This window comes from Haemorhous mexicanus, chromosome 5, assembly GCF_027477595.1.
Source record: "Haemorhous mexicanus isolate bHaeMex1 chromosome 5, bHaeMex1.pri, whole genome shotgun sequence".
NCBI classification, from domain to species: Eukaryota; Metazoa; Chordata; class Aves; order Passeriformes; family Fringillidae; genus Haemorhous; species Haemorhous mexicanus.
The window spans coordinates 61,467,327-61,489,977 of NC_082345.1; the positions used below are offsets into that span (position 1 = coordinate 61,467,327).

The 22,651-nt window shown below is 41.7% G+C and overlaps 1 protein-coding gene across 3 annotated transcripts in view; it reads right to left on the reverse strand.

Moving 5' to 3' along the window:
• Nucleotides 1–6,836: 6,836 nt before the first annotated feature.
• SLC2A13 (solute carrier family 2 member 13) overlaps nt 6,837–22,651 on the reverse strand; it is a 142,704-nt gene continuing 126,889 nt past the window's right edge. The window contains exons 8-11 of one of the 3 annotated variants that reach the window (XM_059847328.1): nt 14,588–14,709; nt 14,315–14,467; nt 13,071–13,199; nt 6,837–7,569 (exon numbers count right to left, since the gene is read on the reverse strand). In XM_059847328.1, the coding sequence (XP_059703311.1) occupies nt 7,553–7,569; nt 13,071–13,199; nt 14,315–14,467; nt 14,588–14,709 (421 nt within the window). In that variant the 3' untranslated portion in view covers nt 6,837–7,552. Of the gene's footprint in view, nt 13,200–14,314; nt 14,468–14,587; nt 14,710–22,651 lie in introns of all 3 variants that reach the window. The other 2 variants (XM_059847327.1, XM_059847326.1) reach the window with 2 other exon arrangements.

Sequence of the window (22,651 nt, forward strand, 5' to 3'; positions counted from 1 at the left end):
GTTACTAGCATCTACTTACAGATCCATAGACCTTCGCTTCTATATAGATATCTCTCTATCTTAACTATGTGTGTGTATGCATGTGTACATATATATACATATACCTATGTATTTATAGAAATGACTATGCTGGCATTTCTAGCCAGCTGGCTGCATGCAGCGTTCCTCTTCTTCACAAACTGGGCTTGGGCAAAAGCTATGCTGGAGACTTCCTTAAACAACAGGAGATTTGTCTCTATAAGGTTATTATGTTGTGCTTTCCCCTTCTAGTCTGCTGTTAAAAGATTCACTGCTTATTCCCACCAGGTCAGGGGTTTTTCTATGCTTTGTAGAAGGGGTGAGTGTCACCCAGCCTGGATGAGACTTGTCACTGTTCTTTGTCTCTGTTTTCGTCATCAAACAAGTGGCTGTTTTTGCTGCCTTTTTTTTTTTTTTTTTTGAAGCTAGGACTAATTTTTAAAAGAAGGTCTACATTGCTCAACAGTTTACAGGTTTATGGCTGTGCTGTTTTTCAAAATAGCAGCTCAGAAATTTCAGTGGAGTGTTCTGTACTTGGAAGAAAATAGCATAGTCTTTTATATGTATAAATTGCATACATAGGAAGTGGTTTGCACAGCCAGACTTCTAAACCATGTAACTATCACTTAGCCAATTCACTGCCCACTTCCTAAGGATTGACATAAGCAGATTTTCTTTTTTAGGTTGCCTCAATTTGTTGTCAAAGCAAACTCCTTAGTAATTTTTTTAAGCTGCAATATTCATCTTCTTCACAGGAGATATAATTTATTTGAATAACAGCTATGATTTTCTGAAAGCTCAGCTGTTACCCATGGTTTCTAAAGCATAGATTTTCACTCAGTATGACAAAGTCAATTCAGATTGTGCCACACCAGCAGTGGCCCATGCTGGCTTGAATGTTGCTTTCCCAGCAGTCCCTCACACCCGGTACCTACCTGCCAGTCCTTCCAGTGGTGTGTGTCCAGCTTCCCAGCCTCCCCCACAGCTGATGTGTCCCCAAGGCACTTGGCCTGCCAGCCTGCAATACACTGTGGCAGAGGCCAGAGAGTGGCACATAATAGCTAAAAGCTCCAGCACTGTATGCTTTAGAGGGGTTTTATTACCCAGCAGATGTAAAATTGCCTCATGGCCAAAGAGTTTGGTGCCTGGGTTAGAGAGGTGCTGGTGACCCAAACAGAGATGAGCTGCTGTTAACTTGCAGTGGAAGTTCTGCTCCTGGTTTCTCTGATGGTGGCATTGTTGCTGGGACTTTTAAACCACGGTTAGTTTTACACTGAAGCGAGCTACCCACATTCAGGCAGATACTCCAGATCTGCAGAGCTGGCCCCTGGGCTGACATATTCCCAGTCTGTGCCTATGAACCTAAGGGACAAAGAACACAGGTTGGAACTTAGGTGGGAAAAGAGGGACAGTTGCACCATATGGATGTATGTGTGGGGGGTTTCAAATGCTCCTTATTAAGTTATTGCTCAGAGTTATCATCCTTAAAAGCCTCTCAGTGGGTATCATTTATTTTCATTTCAGCCACTGATATAGAAAATCTCACACTCTGTCCAGTCCCAGCCAGGTTTCAGCCTGGACTGCACTGAAATTCCACTGCTCAGAAACTCACCCTCTGACTGACTGTACTAATCTGTCTCTAACGCAATAATTCCCCACTTGGGATATCAATCACTGTAGGTAATCATGTTTCAAAGCCTTTGGATGAGAGTATATAAATTCAAATTACATTCCCATTTTTACCTGTAATTGCAAAGCAATCAGAAGAAAGAAAACTATCTTTGTAGTGGTTTGTGTGCTGGCAATGATGACAAATAAGGCTGCATGCTCTTTATAGCCACTAGAGAAATATTTTAAAGTAGTTGCATTGCTGTTATTGCAATTAAAGAGACTTGTGCTTTCTCCTTAGCTCAGCACGTCTGCCCCTCTGTTAGGGTACTTTCTTTCCCTTGATTTTTTGGTGACTTCAGGGAAGAGCTGAGCTTGGTTTAATCACAAGTAGTAACTTCAAACTGTGCTTTCTTCAGCTGATAATTCAGCAGCAGTAATGATTGTCATCTCCCTAAATGTAATGACTGTCATCTTACTAAATGTAATGATTGTCATCTGTCTAAATGCATCCAGGCACCACCAGCTTTCTCTGAAGCAATAGCTTAGGCAAAGGCGCCCCTTTTTCATCCATGCCATTCTTCCTGGCAGCATGCTGAGCTTCCAGGGAGGCCATGGAAATATACATGTTTTTAACTGTTTGGTATGTATTAATTTTAAGTAGAATTTTGCTGGGGAGAAGGACAGAAAGGTACCTGTAATTAAGCAAAAAACCACAAGCTTATTGGTGGCAGTCAAATGCTTCTAAACAGAGATTGAAAGACTCTCACTGAAAATACTACCGTAAGCTTTGGTCAGAATCAGTTTTAATATACTGCTCATAACTTAATTTCCCTCCAAAATCAGATCTAATTACAGTAACCTGCAAAGTAAGGTTTTCTGGGCAAGCACCAAAAGAAGTTTGGTCATTAATGGGCAGTTTGTTGCTGGATGTTCTGCCAAGAGCCTCCACAAACTTTGTAGAAATTCTTATTTCATTTTCATGAAGGATTATCATTATAGGAAATGAGAGGCTTAAGTCTTATACAAGTAATTATTTCTCTGGTAGAAATTGTGAATTGGTTTTTCAAGGGTTTTAACAGATAGCAGATTGAGGGAGGATGAGGTTTCCTGGAAAAAATATTTAACTCTCTGCATTCAGTCATTTCATGCCTACTCTGTCCTCATGAAAGTCAACGACCTGTCTGCAAGGCTTCTTCAGCCTGTTCTCCCTGACAGCCTCGGAGAGGTTAGAGGTGACAATCCCAGTCACCCATATCAGAGCTTGCTTCTCCAGGACTGGTGATGTGGAACTCCAGCCAGGTCTCCTGACTCTCTGAGCTGAATACTGAACGTGTCCCCCTCTCCAAGCATTCTGCAGTGACTGCACACCCTGATGGTGTATCCCTGGTGCATCCCTCTGAATCACACCTGCCACAAGGAAGCTTGACATATAGGGAGAATACAAAAGCTATCTCATCTGCTACCAGGCTGGGGGTGGCAGTTAGCCTTCTCCCAGCCTACAAAAACTTTACTTGCTCTTGACTTTTTTCTTGTAATTTTTAGCAGCCCATGAGAGGAGAGCAGTGGGAACACCAGCTCCAGCTTAGCTCCAAAGCTGCATGGGGCATCTGCCTCTCCCTCAGCCCCCTCAGCCAACCTGCAGGTTATGGGTACCTCAAACACCAGGGAGAGCACAGGAGAAGCCATACAGCATGAGACTGACTGACTGACTGACTGACTGACTGCAGTCACATCTTGTGACAAACCAGTGACAGGGCACACTGATCAGACATCCTGGACAATGAAGGAGCTCACTGGAGCAGCCAGGCAGTTTTGATGCCATCTCACCATGAATATATTAGAACAAGTACCAATTTCATGGCAGTGTTTATTCCAAGGCACCACTTCCCAGTGGGGACCTGGCCACCTGCTGCAGGCCACAACTGCCACTTTAGGGATGGAGAAGTCATCTGGCACTTGCAGGACAGCTCCTTGTGTGACTGCCAAGAGCCTCCCCTTTGCAACTACAGCTATGCTGAGTGATCCTGAGTGAAGGCTTCAGGTGGAAAATGTGTATGTGTGATTGGGTGACAGCTGGATGGGGACACGGGGTCTCACCAACCTCAGCTGTGGAAATGGTTTTGAGAAGGAAAAGCTGCGGGGCTGGGAAGGCTGAAAATGCCACATGTAAAGGAGAAGGGCAGGATGTGCCAGCAGAGCAGGGCTTGGCTCACCCTGCTCCTGACCCTGTTCCTGTGCTTTGTCACCATGCACAAACTGGTGGATGCAGCTGAGAACATAGAGCTAGCCGTGGAAATAGGAACTAACTATTTCTCTCTAAATATGCAGTTTTGATAGATTAGGCAATTAACAAAGTGCACTGCAGCACTCAAGAAGTGTAAAAAAAATTAAAAATTGAGGACTAAGCCTATGAATCTGAGTCCTGGGAAAAAAAAACTCTGTTTTTAGAGAGAGATTTAGATCTTGAATCAGCTGCATGCTCAGCCCAGTGCTGCCTTCTGACTTTGCCTCCCTCTACCCAGGACAGCTTGACACTGTCCCCTGACATCATGCAGTGGTGTGGCAGAGACACTATGGACACTAGGTCCCCACACTCACACTTCACTAGCCATCCTCCATACCTTATGCCCTTCCTTTCCTCCAGCCTCTGCTCAGGATTTGCTTTGTGTTCTTTCCTGCTCATGTTGCCGTGGCAACCTGATCCAGTCTCAATTCCAATATCACCTTGATTATCAAGTTTAGCTAATCCAGCCCCCTCTGCCCTCAAACTGCTCATGTATCTCAAACCACGTCCCTGACAGACCCCCAAACTCTCACTTGCTCCTTCAGGCATGAATCTTCCCCACCTCTCCAGCCCCCTTTCTCCACCTTAAACGATTTGTAAGTCACTCTCTTTCCAATGGGGATGGACAGTGCAGTGATTCACTGCTTTTGTGAAAGTGGGGGGGGCTTTGTTTTCTCCTCTCACACCTGAGTCCCCTCAAGGGATTTGCTCCCTTGGCATCAGTTCACTGCAGCTTCCACGCTCCTTAACTGAGCATAACTCCTGCATCTTTGTGAGGATCTGTGTGTTCTGATCTGAAGAATGATCCACAGAACAGGGTTGCTTTGGAAGCCTTTCATTTCCCTGCCATTTTCTACCTGCAATAAAAGGCACCTAAGTCCCCCCTGTGTGGTGCCAGTGTTAATGTGTTACAAGACTGTGGACAGGTCATTTTGGATGTGTGCTTCTCTTTCTTCCTTCACACAATACATCTCACTGCTCTGTGTATGACCCCCTGCTTTTCTGTTTGGCATTAAGGATTCTATCTGAGTTTTCATGGGATATCACAGCATCCAAAATCAGAGTGTGCTAGCTAAGGCAAAGGTTTCACACATCAGAAAAACAGATGGATCCTTGTATCCTCTTGAAACCCAGATCCCAGTATCTCCTATAAAAGTATCCAACCAAATTAAACTCACACAGCCCTGCAGATTTTTCTGTCAAAATTAACACGCAGAAAATATTCCTGGTAGTTCTACAGTTAACTCTCAAAAGGCAAAGGCTTTCTAAACTTCAGGACTATGCAGACCTTCTCAATCACACACACATGCAGATATGAGGTAGGTAACACATGTTAAACAAGGGAGTGAAAACCTGCCCTGGAGACCAGCTAACAACCAAGCCCAGGATGAGACTGTGGAACCGCTGATGCAAGTGTGTGTGACTGATTCCCACAGAGTTCATCTGGTTGCTTGATGGGCTGAATATGTTAGACTGTCCATCAGGAGAAGAGTTGAGATGCCATTCATTTTGGGTCAAGTGGAAGTGAAACTGCAGCAGTTGAAGTGCCCTAGTATGTTTGTGCAGGGAGCTCTGTGTGGGTGAGGGGTGAACTGGAAGGACACCAGCTCAGGGGACAACTGACAGCAGGTCTCTTTAACCAGTCCAGAGCAACTCAGCAGGTGACCACTGAGATTAGAGAAAAAGGACTTTTTTTTTTTTTTTAAGCATACCTTTAAGTTCCCCACTTCTTCCCACAAATTGTAGAAGCCTTGAAAGAAGCAGTTAGTGCCTTGCACAAAGCAAAGGCCACACACCACTCTATGGGTGACTTTAGATCAGATGGAGCATCACCCAGTCTTGATCCTGAAAATGCTCACAAAGATCTGGAGCAACTGCTGTTACTGCCTGCAGTTCAGTTCTACACAAGGGAGAATGCATTTGGCAAACATCAATCTATCAGTAGTTGCTTTGCAATAGTAGCTGGAGCACAGAGAAATGGCAATGGAGCATAGAGAAGGCAAAAAAATTGAGTGTTTAACATAGAGCATAGAGAAGGCAAAAAATTGAGTGTTTAACACAGAGTCAGCAGATTTTCATTATCCCACAAAGCTGCCATGTAGTTTTGGTGACAAGTAATATGAACTGCAGTCACTCATCACCTTTGTAAGCACTATCAGCCAGAAACCTAGAAACAGAAGCTGTCAGTGCACAGTGCTGAGCTGCCTCACTCCCCTCTTGGAGATATGCACTGCCACAGATACACGATTGCCAAGCAGTCTTCTCCCCATTGGCTGTGATCTCTCTGCATCCTGGACCAAAAGGCTACAGCTCATTCAGAGCCAGCTCTGGATCTCAGCAGGATTCAATTGTGGTACCTGTGGTGGGTGGATGTAACAGAACCATCTTCCATTTGTTCTCCCGGGTGCGATTCCTCTGTCGCACTGGCGAGTGCAGCCAGCGCAGCCCCAGCACAGCACAGTCACAGTCATGCTGCTTTGTTTTAGCCATCAAAGCGATTCCAGCAATTTTCTTAATAAAACACACAGAATTAGGACAGTTCCCCATTAGAAAACAGCAACTCCTGCTCTTTTCCCAGTCCATAATCAAGTCTGACAGTGTAAATTGCTGTAAGGAAAACCAGTCTGCTTGGGCAGAGGACATTGCAAACCCATGGTGGGACACTGGGACAGTTGGCAGCTCTGCATAGCTGCATTCAGCTCTTCACACAAATCCTCCAGAAAGGAAGGGAAACTTACCTGGTGTCACAGAACCATTCTCTGATTTGAAAAACATCATATTAAGATCATATTCAAAGCTAATCTTACCCTTCCCTTATTTCAGGCAAACCCGTGGTCTATCTGAGCTCATTTTGCTGAGTAATGTGAAGCTGCCACTCTAAAAGGTGACCCGAATACTCAAAAAAATGAAACCTTGAGAAGAATTCTTTAATTAAGTATCTCACCTTTTATTTTGTTCATTTACACTTCTGGCACTGACAATTCTTTGAAGATATTTATTTTTATGTAAAGACCAAACTTCATTAAAGCAATCATAAGTCAATTAAATAATTTTACATCACTTAAGTTTCAGAAAATGTACAACACTTTCATACATTATAGGCTTGACCGGTTGGAAATGGAAATGGCACATTTTCGACACGGTTAAGAAATGACTTGGACAACCCAGCAAATTGTTTTGCCAAAACCTGTTTTGTACTGAATACCATAACCCGTGCCCAGGGATTACAGTGTGCCTGATGGCACCATGTGCACATTATTCAGCATGGAATTATTACTGTCAGTTTGGTCCCCAGTAACGTCTCAGATATTCTAGATGGCATTTGTCCCACACAGATCCGGTTAAGCATTTTGTGGAGGAGTGAGATTCACAATGGAAAGCAGAGACATGACTCGTGCCACTTCCCAGGGACGTCCCGGACCAGCAGGACACTGAGCACATGGAGAATATCAAGCACATGGATAATCCCATCAGTTTACAGGGGCTGTTGGAACACTGGAAATCAAACAGATGGCAGGCGTGCACTAGGCAGGGCCCGCAGTGTAACGCAGCATCCCAGCACCATGAAACCACCTCGTTTCACACCTGCTGAGCATCCATGAAGTTTCTCCTGCAGAAGTCACGATGATGGTCATACATTCAGTCCTCTCCAAAGTCTGTGTAATGTTTAAGGCAGCAAGAGAAATTTGCCTTTATTTTAACACTTCAGAAACAGATGGTTCCTTTAGAAATAGGTGGACAATATTCATAATTCATCAGTATGCTCCTTATTTATATAAATGTCATGAAAGGCTAAAGCAAATTCTGACAAAATTTTTCTCAACAAAATCAAGGAGAGTAACTGAACTGGGGATGAAGGTTTAAAATTACATGTGCCAGATCATTCACATGTAACATACTGTCTAGGGACAATGTGAAAAAGCAGGGATTTAGATGAAGTCTGTATTGTTGAGGCCTGACTCTTGTCAAACTTCCCCTGGCATGAGTGAGCTCTACTGAAGCCAACAAGTGAGCACCTCTGATGAGAGGTGTAGATTAAAAACATGCCACAGGTCACACTAGCAGGTCATTGTGGCTAAAGTATATTCTCATATACAGAACTCTGCAACACTATTAACACCCATTTACAAAACACTACAGTGATGGTTATTGGCACATAAAAAACTCCTTCTCTATATGAAAACATACACAAAATAGATAAGAACTGCCTTTTTTTTTCAGACTTTTAAAATCTATATATAGTTGCCTTTGAGGAATTTTAACCCCCAGTATCACAAACAACAATATTTCTTTAACAATGTTCACCTAGAATTTTACTGTGCTGACATTTGAAACACTGCCACAATCTAGACCACTGTGGATTATGCTTAACTGTACTGTACACAAGGTGATGAAGATTGATAGAAAACCACTAAGATTTTTGCACAAAAGTATGACTTGTTCAAATCCAGAGAACAATTGAGTCACTTTATAGGCAGCAGCTACATGTAAGCTGTAAATGTTACCCGCAATAAAAACACGTTTTGCCATAAAGCACATATTGTGGCATTATCTGCTTCTGGCCTGGTACACAAAGCTTGATTCTCTTCCCAATGCAGAGGAATGGGTTTGGTTAGCTTGATTCTCTCAGAAAAAAAGTGCACACGTATCTTACTCTTTAAAGTGCTTTGCAGAACTGTCTCTTCCGCCTCGATTTCTACCCCCAGATCATTCTCTGCTGTAAAGGTTCTGCCTCTTCTGCAGTAGTGATGTTCAGCCAACAAAGCCAACAATGCAAGTAAAATTTCAAAATGACCATGTTAGAAGAGCATCACCAAGAAGTAGAAAGCTGGGTAAAAAGTGGAGAAGTACAGGTTCTGTCTTTTCCTTGCCTCAGGACTGCATGGCCTAAGGCAAGACCCTTGCTTAGGGTCTGTAGCAGCTCCTGAAGGTCAAAACTTCTCCCTAGTGCTCAGCCCAAGTGATTACGAATGGCAAAAGAGATTTCCCCAAGGAAAAATGTACAACTTTGCCACATCCTCACCTCCACACAGGCATGGGAGAGCAACACTAGAGTGCTTCTTGCACTTACAGCCCCTCCATTCCTATCCACAGGGCCAAGCACAGTCCCTCGCCCCATCATCCTCACCCCACAAGGGAGACAAGCAGAGACTGCTCCTGCTGGCTACAACACCCATCTCTACTGAAACTTGACTTTGTGGTCCTTTCGATGCATCATTTCCTTCTCCCCTCCCAACCCTAACTCCTACACGAGTGAAATGTGGCATTATCAACCCATCCCAAAATAAGTTAGCGTTGGAGCAATGGTCCTTTGTGATTTACCCTTTCTTGCCCCACCATTTCTGCCAGCATTGTCACTGCACCTCCCAAGGAAACGTCCACAAGAGTGACCAATCCAAGGTGCCCACACAGCAATGAAGCTCCAGCCCTCCAAATGACTCCTGGGCCTTGCTTTGACTCTATCTATTTTCAAAACAGGTTTGGTTCTCTTGTTAAAAGATTCTTTTGATCAACAAAGTGACAAGGGGAAGAAAAAAGTGCCAAATTATCTCAAATTACTCAGTATGGTGAACAAGCTACTATATGCAAATTTACATGAATTAAATTTTAAAATATTAAAAATGCATCAGTGCTTGTTTCTTTTATAGTTGGTGTTAGCTCACAACATGTAGAGTCGGTGGATAATTCAGAATTAAAATATCTCAAATTGTTGTGTATAATCAATAAGCCCAATTCTACCAGCAGTATTACTCTCACACTCCTGATGCACAGAATACCTGAATTAAGTGTGCAGTCCTTGTGAAGAAACAATTTCACATCTTCTGCAAAAAGCTTTCAATAAAAGAATATTGTGCTTAGACATATTGTTTATGCTACTTCATAAATGAAATTCATGTAATAAGAAATTATTCAGTTACACTGTAATTTATTCTTTTATCTGGAATGTTACTAAGTCTACCTCTAGCGAAAATCTCTTAAAACTTAAAATACTCATAAATATAAAAAATATTTGCAAAATAGAAACATATTTCTAATTTTCTTCATAAACTCTAAATGTTCACAGATTCTAAAAATAAAACCCTACAGCATAAGATTAATTTGAAGTATCTGATCTCATTTTTAATACACATGATGCTTGGTTCAGTGTTTGTAAGGTATGGAATGCTTTCTAGGTGTGAAGAAACCCTAAAAGGAAGACTTAAACCCGGCTCTCCGTAGGCACAGAACAGCGAGGGACAATAAAGAAGCCAATGTATTTTGTACCCTCATGGCCAGCAGCAGTGAGGAATAAAATGCATGTTTCAATTGCTGTGTCTTGGGAGAAAGGACAGGGGATACAAACCTTCAGAAAACTGTTTTCAGTAAGACTGAACCTGTGTGAGAAAACGAGCCCAGTGCTGAGCGCGACTGAGCGCCCCTTTGGGAAGGTCCGTGAAACAAGGCTGGCAGAGAGATGGGCTGCTGCTGCTAAAAAGCCCCAGCACGGCCTGCAAAACAGAAGAGGCTGCTGACCCTGTGACAGTGACCTTTCAGTGACTTCAGTTCTGCCCAATCCCTGCACCTTCCCTCTCCCTGTGGACACAGGTGAGCTCAGCGCTGACACGGGGCTGGCACTGGGATGGTGGCTCCCACCTCGCTCCCACTCCAGACACCCCAAGCAAGGGAATGTTCACAGGTGTGAAGGTGAATGGGGGCTTGTGCTTTTTGGGGCCATCAGAACCCTAAGTCCCCATCCCCAGAAGCCAGAACATACCCACTTAAACCACTTAAGCTCTGTAAGCACAGATTGGCTGTTACACACCTATTCACACTCTGCTCTAGGTAACAAAACTGCTTCCAATTTGGGCCTTCAAACACCATTTTTTGGTTTCAGAAATCAGTTAATTTCTCCTTGAAACGATTTTGTTCTTCTCTCTGTGCCAAGTATCTCTTTTTCTCATTTCAGGTGTTGCACCTTCAGGGAAGGCTTCAAAGAGGTGACAGCCGAAGGGAGACGTGCCACAGCAGGGGCATTTGTAGGGAGGTCTGAGGACCTCAGCATTTGCAATAGATAGATCTGGAGATCTCAGCATTTTCTACAGCTGGTGCTTTCAAGCATAAAAATATTGTGCGCTTAAAAGGGAGGCAAGATGGAAGGCATGAGAATCCAGCCCTCTCACCGCACAGCTCGAGCTGCTCTTTGCAAATAGTCAGTTGAAATTCCCTCTGTCTACTATGTTTTTCCCTTTTAGCCCCAGTCAAGTCACAGGAGGATTCCTTAAAATGTTTTCTTTCCAAAAATATTTCTCTGATTAAGAAAAAAAGAAAAAAGGAAAAAAAAAAAGAAAAAAAGAAAAAAAACCAAAATACACCCAATCCCTGAGGGTTAAGAATTGGAGAATAAGAACTCCCCCCACAGAATATTAGATAACATAATGTCAGACTTCTTTACAATAACAAAACCCCACGTTATCCAACAAAAATAATTTAGTAACAACTGTCCAGGCTTGGTTTTGATAGCAATCCAACATTAAAAACATTTTTCAACCCAAGAAAAACCCACAAACCAAATCTATAAAAGCTAATGCACCTAATGACTTCTTTAATCTTTACACAATGAAAAAGAAATGTATTTTTTACCAAATAAATGGGTGTCAGCCCACGGGCAGAGAAAGTTTCCAATATTCTTTCATGAAGCAAATGCTTCAAAGATAAGAATTTGAATTGTTGATGTTTTCAAACTCATATCTTTGAAGACTTAAAGCAGTGAGGACAGGACAAAGAAAAAACAAATAATATTTTTATGTAGCTGTATAAAATTCAATTTGCCAAGGCAAGCAATCACAGCAGGTGAATAAAATACCATTCACATTTTCATTACCAAGCTAAAGGCAGCCAAGTTAGTTTTGTGCCTGACATTTTCTTGACAAGTTTGCAATGCTTCAGTAAGGCAATTAATATGAGATGCAGGCTTCTGGCCACGGCTAATATTTCTCTATAGATGAAGCAAGACACCAATTGGCTATGGAAATTTGAAGAAAAATGTGCTGGAGTCATTTACTCGGCACAAATGGAGATAAACTGAAGGCAATAATTATTCACAAGCAAAAGGCGCAGGAGGAATGACCACTGTACATTTAGCAGCAAAAACCCTCTCCCCTCCTTCTCTTTCTTCTAATGGTATTTTTCTGTTCAAAACTAGGCACAAACCAATATGTTCAAATGCTAAAAAGGAAAACAAACATATTTTTTTATTAAAACTGAAACCTCTATGTTGTACCTAGCAATATATACCAGTACATTTGTACGTGTGGCCACGTCCTGAACTCTGTTTTCCTGCTGTTAGTAATCAATTTTGGCAGTTTTTCTCACAAACATAAACTCCCAACTGCAGCATGTTCTCAGGAGCAGCAGTGGGTGGACAACCCGGTGTAGCACAGACACACACCACCCTAGTGAACCCCCATCCAGGTGAGTATGGCTCTCTACTTGCTAGCTCAAATAAATAATGGAAATTCTCTCTCTTTGGGTAAATTTGGGAAATGTCCCTCTGATGGATACAGCAGGTATTTGTATTTTCCCAATCAGTTAAACCTTTTAAATGGTTACTATTACAGCAGCTTATGCATTCATCCTTTGTCATACTGCACAGCAGAGCTTCTTCCTTGGCTCCTATGGGATGGGGATCCAACAGCTGTCAGCTGCTTTCTCATCAGCCACTTGATTATTTTAGGTTTTGTCAGTATTGGAGATAAGCCCCTGACCATCTAGGATTGCCTTCTGTATTCATCTGGTACAGTGCACCCTACTAAACCTCTGGGGATGGAGCAGTGTCACACACACTTGGTAAAGTCACATAATCGTGGAATTCAATCTCTTTTGGAAGCCATTGCTTTCAGTTATCAAGAAAACGCTAGCATATTGAATTTCCTCCCAAATGGAGCATTTTTGAACATGAAGGCATTTTTAAATACATAGTAGAAAGGAGAACCAGACCAGAAGCAGGGCAGTGAGGTCATCAGAGAGCTGCTTTTCTCCCAGAAGGCTTTTAAATGATTAAATACATCAGCAGCTGAAAATTATTCCACATCAGAAGCATCATTGTCAGAAAGATGGTAATTACTTCCCTTCACCCGAATATACTCGATATACCTCCCTTCATCAGAATCTGACATACCACATGTACATAGCCTGCTTTCAAACAGAGATTCAATTTCCTCCAGTTTTTTCCCTTTAGTCTCAGGAAGGCAGCCATAGATGAAAACCAGTCCCAAGGCAGCAAACCCTGCGTAGAGGAAGAAGGCTCCTGCAATGTAAAACCATTGTCACAGTCAGTTACAGAGGTCCCCATCCCTCCTCTGTGCCAGAGCAGGGGAGTGACAGAAGCAGCAGGCTGTGGCTTCAACAGAGAGTGTGAAAGCAAAGGCTGGAGTGGCAGGGTTACAACAATGAGCCGTGGGTGTAGGAGAAGGACTCTTCACTACCTCATTCCTCACCAAAGTAAATTGACAAAGGCAATTTCAATTCATGTGAAAGATAGCACACATCCTTTCTGGGCAAGTCGCTCTGCTCTTAAAATAAACAGCAATTAGACAATCACATGCCCAAATTAAAAAAAAAATCAGATGTGAAAGGAAAGACCTTTCTTGGTTTGCCTTGACAATGAAGGACACATTAAGTCAAGTCCTCAAAATGAAAAGCTCTAGCAAAAGAAATGAGTCAGGATTAAAATAATGTTTGTGACTTTTACACCTAATTATTATTTAAAAGTGTGTTGTGGTGACAATTAATACTGAGAAAGAGCTTGTTCCTGCCCACAATCCACCATACCTAGAGGGGCAGAGCATGTAGCAAAGGACCAACAAACATTTACCTAGAGTTGCTCCACTGATGGCTCAAAAGAATAACAAGCAGAGCTGAAAGGCTCTGCACTAGTAAGGATGTGAAGGTCACATCAGCTCCCTGGCAGATTAATGTGATTTAAATGACTTGTACCAGAGTGGCTGAGCAGTTAACCTGACAAACACTCCACAGGGTCCCATAGACAGCACTCTATCAACAGCTGCATTTCTGCAAGTACCATCTGATACTGGCCTTGGATGTCACTATAAAGTGGAAAACTGCAGATGCTGTCACCTTAAGTGGGAGTCAGCATTATTTCACTAAATCAAAAGTGGTTTTTTCCAGCTTCTCTGTTTTAATCAACTGTCTGGGCTCTCAGTTAAGGACAAAATTAAATGCTTCTTATGAAATCCAGACCAAACTCTGTGTTCCAAGCAGATCTCCAGTCTTACTAAACCGCAGTGGGTTGAGAACACTGGTTTGACACTTCATGGCAAAACCAGGGGAGGGACCCAGAATCCAGAGGAAATCTCTGTGCCAATGGCAGTACTGCACTTATGGACAGGTACTGTTACTTACCATAGTATGTCAGATATTCAGCTGTATGCAGAAATGTCAGTGACACGAGCACATTGAAAACCCAGTTGACTCCAGAAGAACACGCGTTTCCTGTGCTTCTAGCCCAAAGTGGATAAATTTCAGAATTGACAGTCCAGGGCATAGGACCCATCCCTAAGAATTAGGAATAAAAAGATCAATCTGACATTAATGGCTGGGCTCAAAAATAAAATTAACATGCAGCTTCACTATTTGACATTTTAAACTTATATGCAAAACCAAGTATTTTCTTACCAGGTGCAAAGAAAACCAAATACAAAATAAGGCCCAGAAGTGCTGTCCAAGAGTACGGAGTGGGGCAGAAATTGTATGCCCAAAATAAATCTTCCTTTCTGAATATGGATTCATTTGAACACCTGAAAATCAACAAAACTCCTTTTTATTAAAGAATTTTCAGGGCATTAGTTGACATTGCAATATCAACATGGCAAGTAATGTACCAAGGTCTTTGAGCAAAGTTCAAGACACGTGTTTTTTTCTCAAGTCTGGTCTTAGGAAGAGTAATCAGCAGAACATCCCTGAGTTTAAACACTTGCCTTGTATTTACAGATCTCCTTCAAACAACCAGGCATTACTACAAAAATGGTGATACCAAAGCCATCAAGACCAATTCACAGGAATATCACACAGTGCAAAACCAGCTGCAGCAGCAGGATTTTGAGATAAAGATGTTGCACACAAGGATTTAATGTCAGATGCAAATTAGTCCTTACATCACAACTACATGTGGCACACTTCAGGTGTAATCAGCAATGTCTGTGGAGTGTGCCAAGGTCAAGTGAAGTTATAAAGAAAAGAGGCGAGTATTTTTCTTCCTACACAGCGAAATAGTTTAGGAGAAGGTAGTGCTTGTAATTAGCTGCTGAAAGAAAATATGTCTCTATTCCAAGGACCATGTGGGAATTCCATATTTCAAGGAACAGGTATAAGATCAGGTATTTCCATCTGACTGCCAACAATATAAAATTTTTTAAAGGCATACTCACAACTTTATTTTTTGTTTTAATTTTTTTAAAATTAACATTTGTTTAAAGGAACAAGTCAAAAATGTAACTAGAGAAACTTTTCAGCTGCCACCACTTAAATTGCTAGAGATTAAAAATCCTATACTTTTGGGAGAGAGGACTTAAGCAAACACTACTCTTTCATATGCAGAAAGTGGTATTTACTTGCAAAGAAGAAATCACAGAGAGCTGAACATCTGCCTGGGTTATGATTTCTAGATCAGTTGAGCACGTATGTGAAGGCTATGACCCTCTTGACAGTAGGGAAACCAGAATGAAGATGCCTGCCACAGGGAATACGTGGGCAACAAGTTGTGGATGGTGGAGTAACAGCCACCCTGCAATGCTTCAGAGTTGAGCAGCAATGTGCCAAGCACTGATGGCCAACCCCCCAGCACTCCTGGGGCAGAAATCTTCCCTTTCTCAGCATTGATGAATGGACAACATTTAAAGAAGGATATCATGGTGAAGTCGCAGACCCAATTTCAGGACAGCTGGAAATCCAAAGCTCCAAAATATTTAAAAGAGAGAGGTTAACCCTACAAATACTGGAAAAATGCACGTCTGAAACCTTGGTAAGACCCTAATGCTTCCTTAATGGCAGTAACCTGTAAGATTTACAGTTCCACCTTGCAGTTGAGCAGCACCTGATCAAGTGGAGAAATGCTGAGCCCTTAATTTGGGGTCAGCAATGCAGCCAGTGCTGCCAGTGCACCTTTCCACTCTTCCACAGCTCTGCCTTGCTGAGTTCCCCTGGAAAAGCCATCTTATCCAGGGCATTGATTCATTTTCACTCTTGAGGTAGAAAACACATAGAAAACAGGTCAGCTGAACATCCCTCTCAAAGACACATCCTTTGTGCCTGGATACAGACTGGCCCACTGCAGACACAGGAGTGCTCAGTTTCACACTGCTTCAACATCATCACTTTTGCTTCTTTTGCTGTTACATGAATTTCATTTGCAGGTGTTTGTAATGAATACAAGTTGATGAGCACTTTTAAGCATTTTTGATGCTGAGATGAATTTCTCCATTCTGCCCAGCCAGATTGGCAGCTTTTTGCAGAGAGGTTTCTCTCAAACAAAACTGTAAACAAAGACATACTTGGTTTATTACCCTGCATCCATCTCCATGAGCACAAACCAACATGCTGATTCATGCAGACACAACTGCAGGCTGGTCAGTGTGTTTCCTTCCCCTGCCATCTTTCCCCAGTTGTGTCCTGCTTTTGACAGATTGGAAAACAAATGATACAAGGGAAAACCAGATGTCTCCAAAGCCTCCTGTGACTGAGCCACTCATCTATTCTCCACTGTCTGCCCCTAACAGAGAGGAAATTGTGTTGCAAAAAAAGCAGATTCAGTGCAATGAAATGGGAAAAACAGCACTTGAAACTATTAAACAGAAACATGACAGTAATAAACTTTGCTTTGCTTATCCTTCAGTTGTAAACCAGCATGGTACACATAGTAAAGGCAAAGACATCTGCATTTGCTGGCATCTTGCAGTGCTGGGAATGTTAAAAAAATAACACTTCTTCAAGGCTGGAGATTTGTTCCAGCTCTATTACTGTTCTATTACTGTACCACCTATTATTTTGCTGAAGAGCATACTTATAATTAGCATACAGTTTATTAACAGACAAAATTTAATTTTGTCCTACATGAAGGCAGCATATATGATGGAAGCAGAGGAGCAGCTACCCATTTGCTTCTTAAGCTGAAATACAGAAGCAAGTCAAAAAATCATAGAATGGTGTGATCTGAAAGGGACCTTAAAGATCATCAAGTTCCAACCCGCACCTTCCACGGGCACGGGCACTTTCACTCAGGTTCCTCAGAGCCCTATCTAAACTGTCTCTGAACACTTCCAGGGATGGGGCACACACAGTTTCTCTGGGCAGCCTGTTCCACAGCCTGTTAAGATCCCTGTTGATGGTGGCCAAGAAGGCCAGTGGCATCTTGAATACTGGTGTCAGGAATATTGTGGCCAGCAGGAGCAGGGCAGTTATCACCCCACTGTACTCAGCACTGTGCTGCACCTTGAATCCTGTGCTCAGTTCTGGGATCATCTCTTTAAAGAGGGCATTGAGGTGCTGGAGCATGTCCAGCCAAGGGCAACAAGGCTCATGAATGGTTTAGGAAACAGATCTTATGAGCAGTGGCTGAGGGAGCTGGGTTTGTTCAGTCTCGAGGAGCATCAGGGGGCATCTCATCGCTGCCTTCAACTACCCAAAAAGAGATTGTAGTTAGATGAGGGCTGGACTCTTCTACAGTGACTGAAGTAAGAGGACCAGAGGAAATAGCCTTAAGCTGAGACAGGGGAGATTAAGGTTAGGTATTAGAAGTAGTTTTTTTCCCTGTTAGAGTGCACAGGCACTGGAATAGGGGAGAGTGTTGGGGTCACCATCCCTGGAGGTGTTTAAGAGGCTGATGTGCTTTAGTGGTTACAGGGGTAGTGCTGCGCTGATGTCAGACTTGATCTTAGAGGGCTCTTCCAACGTTGATGATTCTATGGCTCTAGAAGGTTCACATGGGCCCAGCCTGTGCAGGCCCCTCTGGATGGCATTCCTTCCCCCCAGCATGCTGACAGCAGCACAGAGCTTGGTGCCGCCTGCAAACTTGGTGAGAGCACACTCAGTCCCACTGTCCCTGTCATCAGCAAAGATCTTAAACTGCACCAGCTCCAGTACTGACCCCTGAAGAGTGCCACTTGTCACTGGTGCCACTTGGTCATTAAACTGCTGACTGCAACACTTTGGGTGACCATCCAGGCAATTCCCTGTAAATGGTACAAGTGAAACGATGCAGTCAGGTACTGGTGCAAAGAGTTTGTATGTACCAATACGCTGGGTAATAGTCAGATTGGTACAACCAGTGAAGACACACCACATCATAGCCTCTGAAATCACTGCCAGACTAAAACCATGAAAATGCTACACTGAAAACCTTCACTCTGAATTTTTTTTGGCTGTTTTCTACAGGCTACTTAAGACGTACATCAGTTCTAATTAATGAAAGCCTGACCTACTAACAGTTGATGCAAAAAATTCAACTGACTGAAAATAAATGAGATCGGTAGGTTTTGAAATTACAAGCATTGTATGGTCAGTTTCAAAATCACGGAATCCACCCTCTATCAGATATGGTCTGAAGCTCAAAAGAACTAAAGCTTTGCTCCCCATCTCCTTAAATGACCTTCATATGGCACATAAAGGAAGGTAAGAAAAGAGCCAGTGTGGGCAGTCTAAAATATTATTGCGAATAATAGGAGGATGAAAGAGGATAAAACCACTTCCCTTGATGATCAATGTAAATTTTTGTAATACTTGAGCAATTTTGTCTGTACAATAATTCTGAAGCACAACACTGAAAACCCCAGTGTGAGAAATGGCTGGGCAAGACACAGCACAGGCACAAGACAGAGACCAATTTGATTTTCTTCTCAAATATCCATTAATTTTTGCTTTGCTGTACAATGAGGACTGTCTAGCCCTAAAGATACAGCTTTTGCTTGAATTAATTGTTTCATTGTGAACAGTTCACATGTTTTTGATATGAAAGCTTCTGACTTCTCACTGTCTTTTAAACACTTCAGAAGCATCTTAAAGGGATTTAGATCAAAAAATTTGAAAGGTCAAAATTCAAATCAAGTCAGCCAAAGGAAATTAGTTTTGAAGAAAAACACTAATGTGATTGTCTGTCTCTGTAAAATGCTTGTTAGAACGAGCATATTTCAAAATGACACATTCCACTCTGAGATAAACTTTGACATCAGATGCTGATGGCATAGATTTTATAGTTAATTCACAGTTTCACTAATCCCCCATTTCTTTGTTCTAACACAAGTAAAACTACTTAAGGACTGCTCTTATGCCAGCTTTTTGTGCCTGGGTTATCAGGATGATGATAATCTACAATTTTCCAATTTAAGTCTCAAGTGTAAAACAAATATATTTGATTTATTAAAAATCTCCTTCAAGGAGATTTTTACAGTCTCCTGTGTAGAGTGCTGACTTTCATATCATGGCAATCCACTGAACAATATACATTTATGCCAAGTTCATTGAGTCATGTTTTCATCTGAAGTCTGTCATGGAAATAACAGGGGACAAAAGAGACATGATTCAGAGTAGCTGCTGTTTGGATGGAGGAAGGTTTTTGTGGATGATGCTTGGGAACAACTATGACTATTTATCCACAATCAATTACTTATCCTGTCGAAGAATCTGAATCTCAACCTTTGGATTAGTTCTCATAAGTTCAAGCTCCTCCTCTTCTGCTAAAGATATTTAATTGTCTGAACAAACCCCCAACTACCTCAGAGGGCAGAAATTAGCAAGGTATCAGATGAACTGTGTAATAACTCAGTGGTAGTCAGACACTCTCTCTAAGGAGGGCTCTGGAAACCACCTCTACCCTGTCCATCAAGTGGCCTCCCATATCCATCCATGTAGGTCCAAAATAGTTACATTAGCACAACCCATAGAAACCAGTTAAACCATGAGCAATAATTTCACTATAAATCAGCATATTCTGTTTTAAGGAAAAATCCTTGCTCCTTTTTTATACAGGTGGTAAGACACTGTCTAAAGCATCAAATGAACTGCAACTCAACCTGAAGGCAAACAGATTACTTTAAACCTGACTAATGCTGGAATCAATAATTTCTAAGCTTTCCCACAATTCCCTAGCTACTGTCATCCACGCCTCAGAAGCTCCACACCTCTCTGGAGAAGTCTGCATTTATCACTTTGACTTTATAGTTTACACAGAGAAATAATTCATCCATTAAACCAGATGTTACCTAAAAATTTACAGATGAAGCTTCTTACACCAGGTAAGAAGCTGCTTACATCAGCGACTGAAAAACAAAAACCCCTAAAAATCCCTAAACCAAAAAAAACAACCAAAAAAACTCAAAATCCCAAACAACCAGAAAAGAACAAACAGATACAGCCTTGAAAAACTATTGCCATGAAACTTCATGGGATTCAGCTATACATTGCTTAACTTTCATTGCATAAAATACAGAGTTTTGGGACACTTATTGAAGCCTTTTGCTATAACTGTCAAAGAGTTTTAAAAATACTAGTATATGTTTCAAAAACCTGGAAAAATAGCTTAGTTCACAGCAAAGAAAGCAAATTGCATCTTAGCAGATGACTGGTGCATCTGTACGTGATGGAAAAAGTCTTTATCACGCTGACCCCCCTGCTACAGGATCTATCCATTACAGCTGCAGACTTGATGATCTTAAGAGCCTTTTCCAATCTAAATAATTCCATGATTCTCAGTCATGTCAGAACACACACCTGCAAGAGACTTAGCACTGTTCTGATTTACCTCTGTCCTGGATACCTGATCACAGATGAACATAATTTTTTAATATTATTATTTACTTACATAAGAATCTTTGAGTTTGAATTCAAACACTTTCACAAGCTGAGAAATTTCAGCTTTACAACTGCATCTGCAATTTTTCCCCATGACAAATAGTTGTCCAAAATTAAACACGTCAAAGGGGTTCTGAACTGTTTGCTGATCTGGACACTTCAGTACTTTTGGAACCACCTATCAGTGGATTCTGAAGTGTGGACAACACAGATGTTGTGTCTGCTGCCAAAGGAAGAACCTCAGCTGTGGGACAGTGCCAGCTGGATGCTCCTGAGCTGTGGGGCTGAGCAAGCACCTTTGGTGGGATCAGACAACTCTAATCTCCCAGTGAAAGATGCTCAGTTTGGGATTTGCCTCAGACTTCTTTTATCCTACACAGGCACCTTGCAAGCCCCCGTGGCTACCTCCAAGCTGTCAGCTACAATTCCCCACTCTGCTGTCACACCCCAAGGGTTTCAAGCTCCATTCTTCATCATATCTGCCAGGAGGGGAGAGAGACAAATCTCTGCTACTGCCAGAACTCTGTCCAACAGGCTCCCCCATCATCTTTTGTGCACTCCTTACCTTGAGAAATGGACTCAAACCAGGAGAATGCACAATAATGTTTACCCAGTGTTAAAGCCCAACCATTTCAGACCTCACAGCAGCTGACAGTGCACTCAAAAACTGGGAGCAGAAATAAGTACATACCAGATTTTTGTTATAGGACACAAAATTACCTTCATTGCACTATACAGAGATTGACTTATTTTTCTTTCCAAGCTTTCTCCTACTCTTCCAAAGTATCAGATGGTCACAAAAAGTGTCAGGAAACATCTGATGTCTCTGTGTTCTACAGTGTCCTTTCCTAGCTCTAATTCTGATTCTGACTGGACACACTTGGCTAACCCCAGCAAAAATTAGAATTAATTAGTAGTAATTAAATTGTATGATTTCACAATCATAAATAATTCAAATATTATATTAATAGAACAGAAACTTGTGAGAGGTCATGCAACTATGAAACATAATCAACTGTTCACTTAACAAATACCTAGTCATAAGTACAGAATTTTAATGGGCAGAATTCAAATTAAAAGCTGATCAAAATGCAAAAACTTAATTAGTTTTGAGCATAAGCATCTTAGCTGAATGCCACTGTCCTTCATGCATTTCTGCCTGTGATGGCTTCAACTACTTCAATCACTAGATAATAGGTCACAGTGTCTTCATGAGAAGACACAAAAATATATTTTTTGCAACTTGAAACATAATTCTGTGTATTTACAAGCTAAAAAAGTCTATGAAAAAGCAACAATAAAAGAGTGAACTATTTCAGGTAAGACTCAAAAGGAAAGTGGAGGCAATGTAAGATTTCTTCCCTTTTCCCCCTGTCAAGGACACATCCCAATTGTTTACAGAAAACTTACATCTGTGTACTTTAAAGATTGAAATCTTCAGCAACTTTTCCTGCTTTTTCATATGTAGAATGCACTGATTCAAAAAATTAAAAATAACCACAGAGTATTTCACAACCACTAAACTGTCTGACAGTTCTTATTGAAATATTCTTAGCATACATATGAATCTTATGTTTGTCCCTTCAGCATATCCTGTTGCTAAGGTTTGTGGCAATACAAGCAATTGTGCCCAGTGGTCCACTGAGATTTCACCTCTCATCACAAAACTTTTATTTGTTCATGTCCTTGAACAACTTTACTAACCCTAAATCTTTTATTCTCTTTCAAGACAAATTCTACTCTTTCTTGTAGCTTCCAAACAAATGATGTGCATGGGAACCCCAACTTAACAAATGCTTCATAGAAGGTGGGCTCCAGCAGAGTGCCCTCAGTAAGTCATGAAGCCTCCCAGATTCCAGTGCTGTTTTTAAAAAGTCTCAGCCAATTCTCAAAATAAGA